This window comes from Synchiropus splendidus, chromosome 8, assembly GCF_027744825.2.
Source record: "Synchiropus splendidus isolate RoL2022-P1 chromosome 8, RoL_Sspl_1.0, whole genome shotgun sequence".
NCBI classification, from domain to species: domain Eukaryota; kingdom Metazoa; phylum Chordata; class Actinopteri; order Syngnathiformes; family Callionymidae; genus Synchiropus; species Synchiropus splendidus.
Genome location: NC_071341.1, coordinates 19673897 through 19689565, shown reverse-complemented (window position 1 = coordinate 19689565; position 15669 = coordinate 19673897). Strand labels below are relative to the sequence as shown.

The 15669-nt window shown below is 42.0% G+C and overlaps 1 protein-coding gene across 2 annotated transcripts in view; it reads right to left on the bottom strand.

Annotated features, from left to right (window-relative positions):
- arhgap32a (Rho GTPase activating protein 32a) overlaps positions 1-13752 on the bottom strand; it is a 28782-nt gene extending 15030 nt beyond the window's left edge. For both annotated transcript variants that reach the window (XM_053872513.1, XM_053872514.1), the window contains exons 1-5: positions 13237-13752; positions 4111-4224; positions 3298-3403; positions 1596-1699; positions 1287-1371 (exon numbers count right to left, since the gene is read on the bottom strand). In XM_053872513.1, the coding sequence (XP_053728488.1) occupies positions 1287-1371; positions 1596-1699; positions 3298-3403; positions 4111-4199 (384 nt within the window). In that variant the 5' untranslated portion in view covers positions 4200-4224; positions 13237-13752. The remainder of the gene's footprint in view (positions 1-1286; positions 1372-1595; positions 1700-3297; positions 3404-4110; positions 4225-13236) is intronic.
- Between the last annotated feature and the right edge of the window lie 1917 nt (positions 13753-15669).

Sequence of the window (15669 nt, the reverse complement as noted above, 5' to 3'; positions counted from 1 at the left end):
AAAATGCCACTTCCACACTTGACTGAGCAACTTCTACTATTTCCGAGGTTCGGACTGGTTCATTTATAAACCGGGTCGCCCTGCAGAACCCCTATTTAGGAGATGGCTTCCATCCTGGGACTGTGAACCAGGGCAAACGCTCTGACTCCATTAGGAGGCAGTGAGATCATTGTGTTCTTTGGAGTAACGCAGCAGCACTTCAGCCATCCAATATTGAGACCTGAGTCGAGCATACAACCTATCCTCAACACGCCTGACCTCTTTCTACATTGCAGCCTGTCACAAGAAACAAATGCTCAATCTTGAACAGAGGCAAATTCAAAACCACACGTTGACCTCTGCTGCAACCGTAATTTAGTCACACCTCTATTGAATTTTAGTGAGGCTCGTAACAATTCATCAGCGGTGTGAAAAAAATACGGATCTGGCAATATATCACCACTTGCACCTCCGACATATTGATATTATATCACCTGATAGTGATAGATTTTGTTTTGTAAAAATAAAATAAACCTATCACTACACTTTTATTTTCATTTTTTTCTTTTTTTTAGATGAGCAAACACTCATTTTAAAAATATAAAAATCAAATACTGGCATCTAGTCAAATGTCCCGTGTGTCGCATCAATATTGAAAAATATCTCGGATGCAAATACTATTCTCAATAGAGGCCAATCTAAGCTTGCCAAAGACGCATGCAGTCCAAACACTTTTGCTTTGTGATGTGGTTAGCTGGCCTTGAGTCTGACATCAAGAGCAGCCATTTTCACTTCCGTAAGCGAACCTACTTTGCTCTAGTTTGTCTCCTCCCACAGTTGGCGACCAACATAAACTGTGTGTGAGCACAAAAATTAATTAGAAAATCTGAATTATTGATGTGGCAAGAAACGTCAGTGGGCCATCTGCACCATTAGAGATTGAGAAAAGCATGTGTGTTTCACGAGAGCAATCCACCACGGAACTTCATTATTATTAAAATGACGACCTGCAGGCTCAAGGTGTGTTAATTCGTAGTGAATGTGGTGACTCAACTGTTTAAAATGCAATCATGAGTTTATATAAATGTCAAACTAGACGTACGAGATTAACTCCCTGCCATACGACTGAGCTGGTTTATGAGACGTTATAAATGCGTTTGCAAACAGACACAAAAAAAGCCATTTTCAACCTCAGTTCACCATGAAAATGTTTCGCGAAGGGAGCCGATAAAAAGACCAGTCTTTCTGAATCTAAATAATGAGCCACTGCAGCAGTGACTAACTGTGGAAGTACGTTAAGAACTCACCTGAACGTTGCCAAAGTCGACAGTCTCATAGTGGAAGTGGGCACACTCGGCCAGCCTGGGGAAGTGGCCTTTAGGGAAGGTCAGCCTGGCAGAGACACAGACGTCAAAGCATCAGCAAGAATCCCTCTGACACGAGTGACAGCCAGAAAAGCAAAGGGGCACTGGCTAAAAGAAAGTTAGAGAAGCTGCGGGGCAGACTCCAGCATCGGCACAGCACACGTCACGCTGGGCCTGTTCATCTCACTGTCCTGGATACGAGTCCTGGTTTACAGCCCATAATAGCAGCAAGTTTGTGGAAAAAGCACCTACTTCTTGACGTTCTTGACCTTCATGCTGGCTGTGCTGACGCAGGAGCGCAGCAGAGGCTCGGCGGGCGGCTCTGCTGGTGGCTCGGCGATGTCATCAGTCCGGACCTGGCGGAGAGAGTGACCAGTGTGGATCAATAACCTTTGAGCAAGTCGTCGTCACTGTTGTGAAGAAACAGATGTGTAACCGCACCCATACACATTTCAAGCTACAACTTCATTTCCAAACGTGCATACAAAAAACACAATTCTGGACAATATTGACATAATTTTTAGCAGCTTTTAGCATGCATTTAACGATACAAGAAATAAGGAATTAAAAATGCAATTTCATGACACACTTCCACTTCACAATTACAGTACATCATCTGCTGGAGGCACTAAATTAAGGTTATGGTTATATTGTTATTGTGACTAAAACAATGTCAATTAATGGATAATACAATTGTTTACCATTTTTAACATTGCTTCATCTTGAACGACACTGAGTGAAGCACTGTTGATCTTGAGACAATCTAATCTAGCATGTTTTCTGGAATGTGACCGCTTCGCCTCAAGTCAAAAAGATATTTGTGATTGACAGGTAATAATCCAGATATACATCCAGACGTTATATAAATTCATACAAAACAATGAGACTGTGTCAGCAATGAGATCAAATGTATTTCAGTCAGAATAAAAAAAAAAACCCTAAAATTGACTCTCGCTGATCCACAATAATCGCTCATAATTTCCTCTCACATCCACAGAAGACCGTCATATACTGCTGTCCTCGCACTCATTGTTCTGTCTCACAGCAGCTACCTACACCTCTTCCTCCTTTGTGTCTCAAAGTCTCCATTGTTTACATTCTTCGATAAACCTCCACCACTATCCTCCGTCGTACATGCCCAAACAAATACAAGTCGGCCTCACTTTGCTCCCGAATTACTCGCCGAGAACCGTTTGTGTAACATGCTCATATGTTTGAGCAGTAAATAAATACATATATGAATACTTCAGAGACCATGTTGGACGAGTGAGGCTTTTAATGAGTTCAACAAATAGCAAGCTGAACTTAAACACCACCGATGCTTCTAGACTGAGCTGTAAGATGAATTCATTTACGTGTAGCATGTACTGTGAGACTTGTACTTTCATGAGCATTTCTGTATTATTGTGGGTGCCTCCACTATGGTTTATCTGTTCTGTCTTTGCATTTGGATTTGTTTGTTAAAGTGAAGACAAAAATCAAAACTATATTCACATCAGAAATGTTTAGATGATTATGATTGACATGTATCAGCTTCGAGTTGAATGTAATACATCTATATTGTATCAAATGAAATTTTATATTTTTCTCTTCAGACAGAAAAACATTACTTGGAGGGCCATATTTGGTCCCCAGGCTTCAGTGAGGGCTAACATTTCCAGGGTGGCCACACTATGCACTTGAACTGTGAGGCACCATGAAAGCATTTTAATTTATTTTAAGCATTATATTTAAGATATCTAATCATTAAATTCTGTATGTGTAAAATTATTTGTAGAAAAAATAACTTATGTTGGGGAAAACTGCATGAAAACGGAAAAATGGATTAAAAGATATTATCCATTTTTGAATCACTGATCTCCATTTTGATTTTAAAAATATATAATTAAATAAACGATAAAATAGTAAAAATATAACAACGATGGAGTTTGTAGGTCGAGTAACCTGTGAGTACCATGGAGGTGGACGGCCCTTGCTGTTGGTCCTCCTCAGGAGGATCATTGTTGGCAGCTTGAGGTACTTGGTCATCTTTGTTCTGGTCAGTCACTGGCAGTGCATCTCTAAAAACACACAGAAACAAGTTGACATGTAGGTGCAGTTCCGTCAGAGGCCAGCAGGTGGAGGGACGGAGGCGGACTGCTGTACACTAGCAAGTGTGGCATGTAGTCAGCCCATGACACTGCAGCAGCATGGCCCAGAAAACATGTAGTACTCCTGTCTGAGCCGGTTGGATCTCTCAGATCCTCCCTCTGAGATGCAGACTGATACGGAGTGAAAGACGTGCTGAAGCTCGGACAACAAATGGCCCTGGCGGCTTTTGTGTGCGCGCTGAGGGAAGCAAAGCTCATCTTTTCAGAGAGCCATAAAGGCAATCCACCCACAAGGGAGTGCTTTGACAAAACATTCACTTGAAATGGGATTCTACGTTTCCGTGAGGAGAGGGTGAGGTCCGCTCGGCTCAACTTTTATCAGCTACAAAGAGAGGAGGGAGAGCCAGCGGAGGAATTACCACAGGAGGATGAGATCAGGGGACATGCATTCTGATTTACGTGACACGCTGCCAGACAATATCGCCGCTACAAAGGCGCTCCACTCGTGATCCAACCAGCTCTGTGCAAAGTTGGAAGACAAACTGTCGTAGTTGTACCGCTGCACTGGTGCTTCATCTCCCACACACCATGCAAACACATGCAAATACTTAGATTTGTGTGCTTAACAAAGATGGCATCAGTTGAAAATATGTGCAGAGATAAGGCGAGCTACTCACCCCTCAAGGACGTCACTACTTCCTGGTTCTCCCTGGGGTCCTGAGGCAGCATTCTCAATCACCGCGGCAACCACACATCCAGCCTCCATGATACTGTCGTTCTGCAACAGCCCGCTGTATGACACGTGAGAGCGAGGGAGGGAGGGAGGGAAGACAGAGGAGAAGGGGAGGGAGGATGAGTCCGATGCCGCCAGACATTAACCCACATGAGGCTGCAGCGTGTTCCAATCTCCACAGACTGTAATCGGCAGTGATGTCATGCTAGGACGCCGCGAGCAGCCACAGTCGTGACGCGTCACGCTGCACACGCAGCCTTTCATTTCCCTGACAGCTGCTTTTCAGCGGTGTAGTGGCGGGTTGGAGCTGAACCACATGCACCTAGCAGTCAGGACAGTCACAGTGGTGCAGCCACACGAATGACTCAAGTGCTTCACGTGTCCTTCTAGGTCAGAGGTGGGCGATGAAATTTCTTACAAGGCCACATTAGAAACTGCAACTGTTGTGAGGGGCCATCATCAAAAGAAAGACAGCGGTGACTACAAAACATGATGAATATCCAAAATCTATACTTAACCTAAAAATGTAAGTGAGGATACGTAAATATGCCATAAAACACATTGAAATAAGCATTTCATTTGAATATAAATCAACATGGCTATGGACCAGACGCTCAAGATGAAAAGGCAATATTATTTCAAATTATTGAAATAATATTTGAAAATACATTTCCAATATTCCTTCAAATTATTTTGAGGAACATGAAAAACACAAAAATGGCCAATGAAAAGAGGGAAATTTCAGTCTTGAAACAAAACATGCTATATTTACTGCTGAAGTGGCGACTAAAAGAGAAAGTACAAAAAAAAGGAAGAAAAATTACAATATATCTGTTATAGTTTCAGTCCGACATCAAAGAGGCCACAAAAATACAGGCATCGGGCCGCACTTTGTCCAGGTCCATTCTAGGTGATCGAAATAGTTTTAATAGTTTTAATGTTTAATTACAACGTCATTAATACAATCCTTATATCACTGCAGATCTTGTCTCGATTATCCAATGCCGGTGATCATCTCCAGCTCAGACCAAACCAAACTGGAGCCCAGGATAAGGAACTGCAACTAGTCCAATGCCACGGTAGAAGACACGATACACCTCAATGGTCCTTATGCAGGTTGCAGCTTCTATCAATACAGACCTGACCCCAGCTGAGTGGAAGACATGGACAGGTTTCTGACATTTCTACTGTATATACAAACCAGTCCACAGCCAGTGTTGAGTTCCACATGTGCGTGAGCTGCACGTGGTGCTGTGCACGGGAGGGGAATCATCTTAGATACTGAGAGCCAGGCTCCATTACACATCCCTGCCTGCCTGGAATACAGTCATCATTTATTAAAGAGATTAAAGTTTTAATACCAGACCGCAAACAAGATAGTTTTGATGACCTTTAGTGAGGAGGGCAAACAATTTCAGGTCAGTGTTTCGAATAATCCACTATCATCGTACGCCCACTCTCCAAAGGCTATTAATAAACCCAGTCTATATCCGGCCACTTTAAAAGCCCGCAAAGCTCCACGGCATCACTCCATGTACAGTGAACTAAACAAATGGAAGGCTTTGACCCTGTGAAACAAGACTCTTCCTGACCTTATTCCGAGCGCTTCCCATAGCTGGTTGGGAGTAGTCGTTGCTTACAGATAAATATTGATGCTCGGGAGAGAACATGGCGGCGATGCTGGTTGGCAGAGGGACAGCAACTTCAAGGCCTTCTTCCACACGTCTCGCTGATCATATAGAAAAGCCGGTAGGTGAGATAATGCTGACTGCTGCGACTGAGGCGGTTCTTCCAGCCCGCAGTGTCTTTGGAGTGACTGACTCTCAGCAAAACAGCTGGTTCAGCAGAATGTGAGCGGACAGGAATACATGCCAATTTGGAGTTGTCTGACGACAACTCTGTGACTCCAACAGAAAACACTCATGACGGTTGATATCTATTAATTTATGTTAAAAAAATAGATGAATCCCACCGGAAAAAAGAAAAAAAAAATCACTAAGCATCAATCTGTCTTGAACAACAAGACATCTTTGTTTAACGTGGGAACAGAAACCCTCTGTCTCTGTCTCACAAAGTCAAGAAAACCGATACATTTGGCAACATTGCTGCTCCAAGGGCTGCCAAACAAAGGTCAAGGTCAACATGCGACTCGGGGTCTACAGCCTGGTTTGAATGGCAGCTCTCCTGTTTGGTAACAAGATGGCATGTCAGCAGCAGCAAATTATTTCAGGATGCAACTCTGTTTGCAAGAGTCCAAAGCACGCAAACATTTCCAAGGACCCCTGAGACAAGGGTCAAGGGTCACGAGAGTAGCAAAAACAAAAAAAACAAGAACCTTAAACAAATAACTATTAATAAGAACCTTGTTGTGTTTGTTACCGTACAAAGAATGACAATATCTAAAAATAGCTGGTATAAAAAAAGATGTGCAACTCGACAGCATTTATGCTCCATTTTACTTAGTGAGCAGTTTTGAAAATGTAAAAGGAATATTTTCATCTGGTGCAAAAATAGCGTTTGCATAAAGATGAGGATGTGCTTCACCTAAATTAACCTGCAGGGGACTTGGACCCAACAACTCTGAAGACAATGAAGCAGCGAGCTGAGTCGCGCGGCAGTTTAAAAGAAGGAAAATAGGGCAGCAGCCTACACAAGCTCAACACTCACAAAAGCCACACAAAATCGAGCACAAAAATGGCAGAAAATCCTAAAAGAATAAAACAATTTAACATATGAATTATTACTGAATTAAATTCATGTTTGCTACTGTAGAAATAATGAAAAAATATAACTTAAAAGATGCTGAAAAAAATAGATTTTCAGTTTGAATTTGAATTAAGTACCAGTAATAAGAAGACAATTTAATTTAAATACTACTAAATCCTAGTTTAAAAATATACATGGCATTACAAGAAAATGCACATAAAAAAATACAAAAAAAACATATTTTTAACCCCAAACAATCAAAAAAATAAAAAGTGAGTGATGGTCCTTAAAACAAGCGCACCCATGAGTGAAATTGTTATTGTTGCAAAAATTGGTTAGGTTTTCGTTCAAATCACGAAGCTACATTTTGAAATGCTAATACAGATATTAAGGCAACTTTACTTCAGAGGAGAAGCTAAGCTACGTTAGGGAGCGATCAGGCTTTTAGCTAGCAGCTAGCAATGTCAACAGTAAAACAAGAGAAATTGGACGCCATGGTTTTTTTATTTGTTTTTTTTTTTAGCAGGATGCCCCAAATTTCTGATCATTAGTGCCTGTACAGTGGCCTTATCAAGATGCTGCTTTCCAAGAAAAGTTTGTCCAGGGTAATTTCGCTGAATTCGTTCATTCTTTGCCATCGCGGGAGCCATATTTGTTTTTGGACAAAATCTCGATCACTTGCATTTGCTAGGTTGACGTGGCACGGAAGAACACGGTGGATAGTCTGGCACTGGCAGGTAGAAAACACAGGTTTGTAACTTTAAACAATTGTTTCCAAAACATACTAAAAGGCTTACAAAAAGTATTTGGGCTTCAGAGGTGGTAATAACTGTCGGTGAACTGGGGGAGCAACAAAAAGAAAGTCATCATCCATCCAAATGTTGGCAGATGCACGTGTCCTGAAATAACATTGTTATCTTTAAAAACTAAATTCTAAATTTACACATTGACGTTGCTTCTTCATCAAAGGCCGATAGACCTCACTCGCCTGCGGCTTCATAACACAATGAAAAAAACATGAATGATCATCACCAACTCAACAAGGCAGCCTCATCAAAAAAGAAGTATCGAAATGGAGATAAATAAAATAACATTCGCTTGCCTTTCTCTCCTGTGTTTCTAAAAGATCAAAGGAGAATCCTGGTTCACACGAGAGGAGAAATCCAACATTTGCCTGATGAAGCTGTAATCTCTGAAAAGTAATTTAAACTGCTCGATGTTAAGCAGTAAATGTTTGGATTTCAGCATTACATCACAATACTGAACAGAGATGATCCTTATCAAACATTACAAGCTTTATCAAGTTGCCTAACTCCAGCTGCACCCCTTACTGTAAACTGCTCCACTAACGGTGACCCACACGAGAGAAGTTTCCAGACAACGCTAAAGAAGACACTGAAAAATGGGATTGTTTTTGTTATCTTATTAGACCACAATAATTTGCGGAGGCTGTGGCGGTAACAGGGTTTAACTCTGTTTCAAGCAACTCTGTTTCAAGGAATTTTCCAAATCAACTAGTTGTGACAGAATTTACTTAAGGTGTTACCTGCAACCATGACGGAACACTCACGTTTTCCTGCATACAACTCAATCTCATACTGTGTTCAAGTTACCGCAGAAGCAGGAAGTTGGAGCTAAACAAGTTCAGTGTATTTGAGTCATCTAAAGGCCCATTTATGTTCAACGTTACGCATGGATGCAGATACGGACGAAGTTTCTTTCCATGCTGTGCGCTCATTTCGTCCATCTTTCTGGATACAGACCAAACAAAGTAGTATCACACCAAACCATGCGGGGCAGTGTTGTTTTACTGCACAATACGTAGCTATACTGGAACACGAAGAAGACATAAGAATGGCGGAAATTCTCCGTCCTCCTGTCACGATATATTTAGCGGCCTCACAGACCACCGCCTCCTATGACACAGTGTTTCACTGTTGTGCAAGAGGTACATTATCAATACTTCTTCCGCACTCGCCAAGTTTGTTTTGGAGTTTATTGTTGTCATAAAGTTTTCACTGTGGGCTACTCCCCCTGGTGGATATATCGGGGAACATCAATATCAAGGCAAAGAACGCATAGAAGCATGAGATCAGTGATGGTAACATTGTTTGAAACAGTCAATTTTGTATGTTAAGGGAGAATTCGGAGAAGTCGGAAAAGAAGATGATGACGTCCTTTCATTGGTTTAAAACTTCTACATCCTGTTTACGTTCAGGGGATAAGACTTCCCTTATTCTCGTGAGGGGAAGCCATCTTGGATTGCGCACTCATTGTGGTGAGAATTGTCCAACATTCCGAATGAGAAATCTCACGTCACCAGGGGGCGTAAGTGGTTCTGAGCAGAACTGGGACGCATTACACTCATGTATATGTCTCCGTTGCATACAAGATATTCACAATAGTTAATGATATAGAAAATTAAATGATGAAAATGAATCCTGTTCGAGAGCTGCATAAAACTTTTAAAAGCTGTTCCAGACTATTCGATAGATTTTTTGTTTGGTATTTAAAAGCAGCATTCTGATCATTTGCTTATTTTTTTAAAGATAAATTCACTGGACTTTTTAAGAATAATGTGAATTTCTTGAAAAAACGGCAACTTGTGATTGGTTACAGGTGACGTCATCCAAGTCTACACCCGTGAGTCAGAGACATCAGAGACATCTCTACCATTCACCGATTCACCACTCTGAGGCTGTGGATCAAGTGAAGGACCCCAGAAGGGATGAACAGGTCAACAGACATTCACATAAGGAAGCAACACATGAAATCATTAGCATATTGTGCCCTGCACAAAATAACCATCTACACTATGAATGACAATGAAAATATTTTGGCAAGCTAACACTGCACGTTCACAGCAAGAAACAAGTTCTTAAAACAACACCTGCGTCTTTGCTGCACTAAATGGACAAGGTGACATTTATCGTCCCATTCAAAGCAAAGAGGTTTATAAAACAATGACAAATATTTTAATATACAATGGTGCCACCGTGAGAACCGTCCCTCTCAGTGATTTGCTGACAGTAAATTCACAAGGAAGCAGCAGCTCTAAGAGGGTTCCTCATTAGATTACTGATTTCACTGCTTCTTAAAACTCATTTTGGCTAAGTACTGAACTGGCAGTGTTGACAGCAGCCCTCAAATAATGGTACTAAGAATCATTTGCTGTTTTTAATAAATAAAGAAATAAGGACATGACTCAGAGATAGATAACTATGTGATAACTGTGATAATAATTTGGAATATATATCAATAAATACACATGGAAATAAATGCAAACAAAAATATTTCAATACAAAAATTTTACCAAATAAATTATAAATGAACACAATCTCAAATAACATCAGTGGGGGGAAAAAATATTTTTTTATTAAAATAAATGGAGTAAATAGAGGACCAATGTTTTTGCCTTTTCAATGTAAATAAACAATGTATTAAATTAAATGGAAATGGCTGTTAATCGTCTTAAACAATGCATGAGTGCCGGAAAACAGAATCGACAGCAATAAAATAAAAATGTAAATAATTTATGTTGTTTAATGCACAGGACAAATGTCAGTCAAACAATTGTGTTTTGAAGTTCCTAACAACGTAAGCAATGCACCTCATAACCATTGAGAAAAAACGTAAGTAACATGGAGCGTATTATTGTAATCTTTATAGGCATTTACAACAGGTAATGATGCTCTTTCTACCGTGCTTCAATATGCACAAGGAATCAGTGTCCACGCTCCCTTTTCGATGAGGAGACCGCTGTCAACAGCAGCAAGAGATGCAGTGGAGAGGAGGCCTATGGTTGCCATGGCAACCTTCACCATTCATCGTGACTTGATTCCACAGACTAAGTATGAGGCAGTGAGGGAGGAAGTGAGCCTCGCATCGAAGGAACCTCTGACCACAAGCATCGACTCACCCGTTCTGTCAGAAGCAATGACATCACCACCCAACAGCCGAGGTTTCCGGTCTCTTCCCCCCCCCCACACCGTCATCCACCACTGGCTTTGCTTCGCTACTTCGGGTAGAAGAGGGGGGTGGTCATCCGGTAATCTTCATGAAATGTGCCAGAGTGAGATTAACTTTATTTCATCTCACACTGAGACTCTTTCACCGCTCAATCTTTGTCTGGTAACCTTCAGCGTGGCGCTGAGCTCAGATGGAGGGCAGCGAGGAGGAGGAGGGTGAACAGCAGGGTGATTAAAGTGTAGGCAACATAGGCACCGATATTTAATCAACAAGCCGATCTGTCTCTGAGGAGGACAGTCTAATCTCACGGTGGATCCTCGGCTGCATTGACAGAGATGCCCTTTATATACGGCGGCCATGATACTGTGGCATTAAAATCCCTTTGTTTACTTAACTGTCATGTAAACATCTGGGGATCAGCTTATACAGCCCAACGTATGGTCACGGTTTATTCATTGATCTGAATCAAACCTGAACCATGGAAGAGATTAAGGTTCCACACAAGAAATGGCCGTCTTTGTATGGAGATGAATGAAGACATTTGGGTCAACAAATAAAGGATTTAAACACAAGAAATGTAACGCCAATCTAAGATAAAATCATCAGCAAAGTCTACTGAAGGAAGGGCATAAAGGAGGAAAATAGAAAGATTAACTTTTTTTAGCCAATGATATCCAACTTAATTTCTCATTCCTTTTCAGAAAACGCCATGAAGTGGTGCACACTTTGTGCTCCAGCCTCATTCGTAACACATTAGCAAAGTCCACTATAAAATTAAACGCCAATGGCTGAGTGATGTCATCGCTCTCTTTTCCAGGCATGCAGGAGTTAGCAGAGGCTACAAGTCAGAGTAAAAACAGCTGACGTTCTGGGACTGTCGTTGGAAATACAGTGGTAACTCAGTTCTCGACAACAATCCGTTCCAGACGGCCGTTCGAGAAACGATTTGTTCGAAACCTGAATCGATTTTTCCCATTACAGTTAATGGAAAAAGAAACAATGCGCTCCAAGCCTTAAAATAGTCTTTTGTAGGAGTGAATGTAGAGTGTCTGCTGCAGGTGGCTGTTCCTCTATGTGTGTGGCCGCTGCATGTGGGAGGGGTTGCCGAGTGAGTGATGTCTCTCCAGAAGTGAAGAGGTGCCCGGTGCGTGTCCAGCTCTGAATGTGCGCTTCTGTGCAGTTTGGCTGTGACAAAGTCATAAACCAAGTCACGCTCTGTCCCAGACTCGCCTCATCCCTGTCCCAGCTCCAGCCCGCAACAGGACATCAAACCCTGGAGTGAGCGCTCCAGCACCTCCCCTGTGACACTCTACCACGGTCCAGTGTGGAGACAGGGAAGGTTTTACACCTCAATATGAAGAAAAAACAGTCAGTAACTGTAGCTAACGGGACACATCTGCATACAGAGGCTGCGTTATACACAATAACAAAGTGCGTCGTGGGTCAGCTGATCGGTCCGCGCACGTTATGTTTTTTCTGGCTTTTTTGGGGGGCGTTCGAGTTCTGGATTTTCGTTCGAAATCCTAAGCAAAAAAATCTCGAACTCCTCCCTATTCCTCTGAGAATAATGAAATGATTGTATGTTCCTAGCGCTAACAGTTACCATCATTTTTGTCGTACAGAGCACCGCTGACACAAGAAGTCAGGATGGCGGCACTGTCTTTCTGTTGCTAGCAAAACACCATTGATACTTAGCTTCCGCTACACAGTCCAGTAGCATAGGTGGTAAGCTGGTCCCTACTTCAGCCTTTATTTAACCAAGGTCTTAGCTAGTACATAAAAAGTGGGCTCGTCACATCACAGTTGGAATCCTACAGTCAGAATTCAGTAAGTGACACAGTTAGGGAAAAATACAAAACACTTTCTGCCAACCAAAGATGGAGGCCGGTGAGTCCTGGGTCTGCCCCGGGCTTCCTCCCAGGTGGCGCTCGAACCTTCTGTGCACGTCCCGGCAATATCCTCTCCTCAAACCATAACCGTGGGGAACGTGATTTATCACTTCTTATGTGGCTTTCCATCAGTTTTCTGCTGCTTGCCAACTACTTGTCCAAGCGTGTGAGTCAGTCCGTCGCTTCCTACACACTTCAGTGCAACACAAACATGGCGAAATGACAACGGGTCGTCTGCAGTTCAGTCGCGACTCCGGGTTATTGTCCTCCAAAGCCGCTGGTTTGCGAGCTAGTTGCGGCACTACCAGCTCGAGCTGGGTGAACTTTATCATCAGGTGTGCTGTGACCTGTTGGGCCGGACTGATCGCTGGACACCACGCACCTGCGCAAACAATGATTCTAAGATTCCAAAGGAAAGAAAAGCCCCGGGGTCAAAGTCACACCTTCCATTTCTGCAGCTCGGCGCGTGATTTTTGGCAAAAACCGCCGCCTCTGACGGAGCCTACCTGGCAGTGTGCACGCCGCCGCTCCAGTCCTCCACTATGGCGCACCGCGCTGAGCTTCGTGGCCGGGAAACATGTCGCCTGCATGGCACTGCAGAGTCACTGTGCCCGGACTCCACCGCGGAATCATCCGGAGGTGAAACGATGCCACACCGCGCGAGTCACTCCCGAGCCACCACTGCCGAGAACATGTCGGGGGCGCGCACCAGCGCCGCGCTCGCCACCGGGATGGTTCCCAGACCTTTTCAATGTCAAACCGACGATTGTGAAGGTGCTGCGGAGCGAGAGCGCAGCTGAAAAAGAACCTGTTTCATAGTATTCAGGAGCCCGAGGAGCCTCATTCGACAAGTGTGCGCTGCAACTGCCGCTGGAGAATTACATAACAGCAGTGTAGGTGGAGGAGGCAGAGGGACCCGCCAGCGTTTTCATATACACTCCCACCAGTATATGCTACTTCTTCTTCTAGATCGATGATTTTAATAGCCATTTTTTTCATGCAACTTTGATCGGCAAAACATTGTATCTAAAGGTGCGGTGTGTAATCCGGTGACTTCTTCGGTAAATCGGTCCGTTACTGCCACCATCTGGCTGGGGAATGAATCACGTTAGTCAAATAAACTGTTTATACGTTTTTAGTTAAATTCAAATGAATTAATTGACTAATGATTTTGCCCCGAGTAGCTGGATACGTTCCACGCTTTCAACCGTCCTGAAAAATCTTTATTTATTTTTTTTATCTTTATTTATTCCACACATTATAATTACATTTTTAAAAAGTCCTTGTGATCTTCACTAATACACACACACACACACACACACACACACACACACATATATATATATATATATATATATATATATATATATATATATATATATATAATTTATTTTTTTTTTTTACAACAGCTGGATACTACAGAGCCCTGGAAGTGACATGCGTGTGTTTATTTTTTTGGATGTGACATGCATGACTTTTTTTTTTTTTGCCCGAGACAACAGTTATCTAGGGATCATTTTTATCTTGTGATAATTAGTATCTCAAGATCATTTTTATCTCGAGAAACGATTACTTTCTGTAACCACTGTGTCTCCCATGGCTTCATAACTGTTCGTCAACGTTGTCATTCACTGTCTGCAAGTCAGGAAATTGCTAAGTCAGTATAGCACAAAGTCTGTGCGCTTTGAACACTCTGATCAAGTGGCTTCTACTCAAAATAATACCACACATGGCATGCATGGCTTTATTTTTTTTCTCCTGAGATAACAGTTATCTTGAGATAATTTGCATCTTGAGATAACTTTTATCCCGGGATAAAAAAAATAAAGTCATGCATGTGGCTTCCGGGGACGCGTAATAAAGTATAGCTTAGCCACGTATGGTATTATTTTGAGTAGAAAGCACTTGATCAGAGTGTTAAAAGACGCACAGACTTTTGTTTTGCGCTGACATTTACATGTATCTTGATATAAAAATGATCTCGAGATAACTGTTATCTTGAGATAAAAATTTAATAACTGTTATCTCGGGCAAAAAAAAAAGTCATGCATGTCACATCCAAAAAAAAAAAAGAAGCACATGCATGTCACTTCCAGGGCTCTGTAGGGTACTGTGTTTACGTGGGAATGTATTTGTAGTGAGAACAACAAACAAAGAAGAAGGTGAGTAGCTCGTGAGTCATCGTGAAAACACCAAATAAGGCAACGTCCCACGTGATTCTTGTTGTCACCGCAAATGTTTAAACCACCTGGAAAAGCTTCACCGGGTAATCCTGAAGCCAAACTTATACGTCTCATCTCTAGCACGCAGAGAGGACTTCGCCCTGGTGTTTGACCAGTGGATTACTGGCTGAGTTTCCTGCAGGTGTTTGCCTGTTTGTTTAGTACCTGGAAGAATTTCCACTGAGCCACAAAGGTCATCATGGCAGACCTTGTACTCTTCCATGTTTGTTTTCCGTCTACTTTCAAGTGACTGTTTGCTCCTTGCAGTTCAGTCAGTCGCAAAACCACATTAAAGCTGCAGTTAATGATTAGCAGGAAAGATATATGTCACTAAACAGCTTGTATTTTTCCTGAGAATTGTAGATTTTGATATGAATATATGATGTGAGCAGGCTTTTAATTTTAATAAGTGACAAATTTTGCATGATATAAGTGTAAATTTTCATAACTTATTTCCTTCTGGGTGTAGAACACTGTTTTCCTCCGTTCTGATATTGCGTGCCACCAAAGTTGTGGTGTTTCAACCAAATTTAATCCTGCCGTTTACATTTATTTTAATGTCACCCATTCTACTTTTTTCCATGAATAGTAATACAGACTAGTTTGTTGGATAAGAATCTGTAACCATGAAATACAGCAAAAAACAACTGGAAAACTGGTCTAATAAAGGATAATAATAATACCCTAAGAATAAGATTAGATTATAGAGAAGGTGGA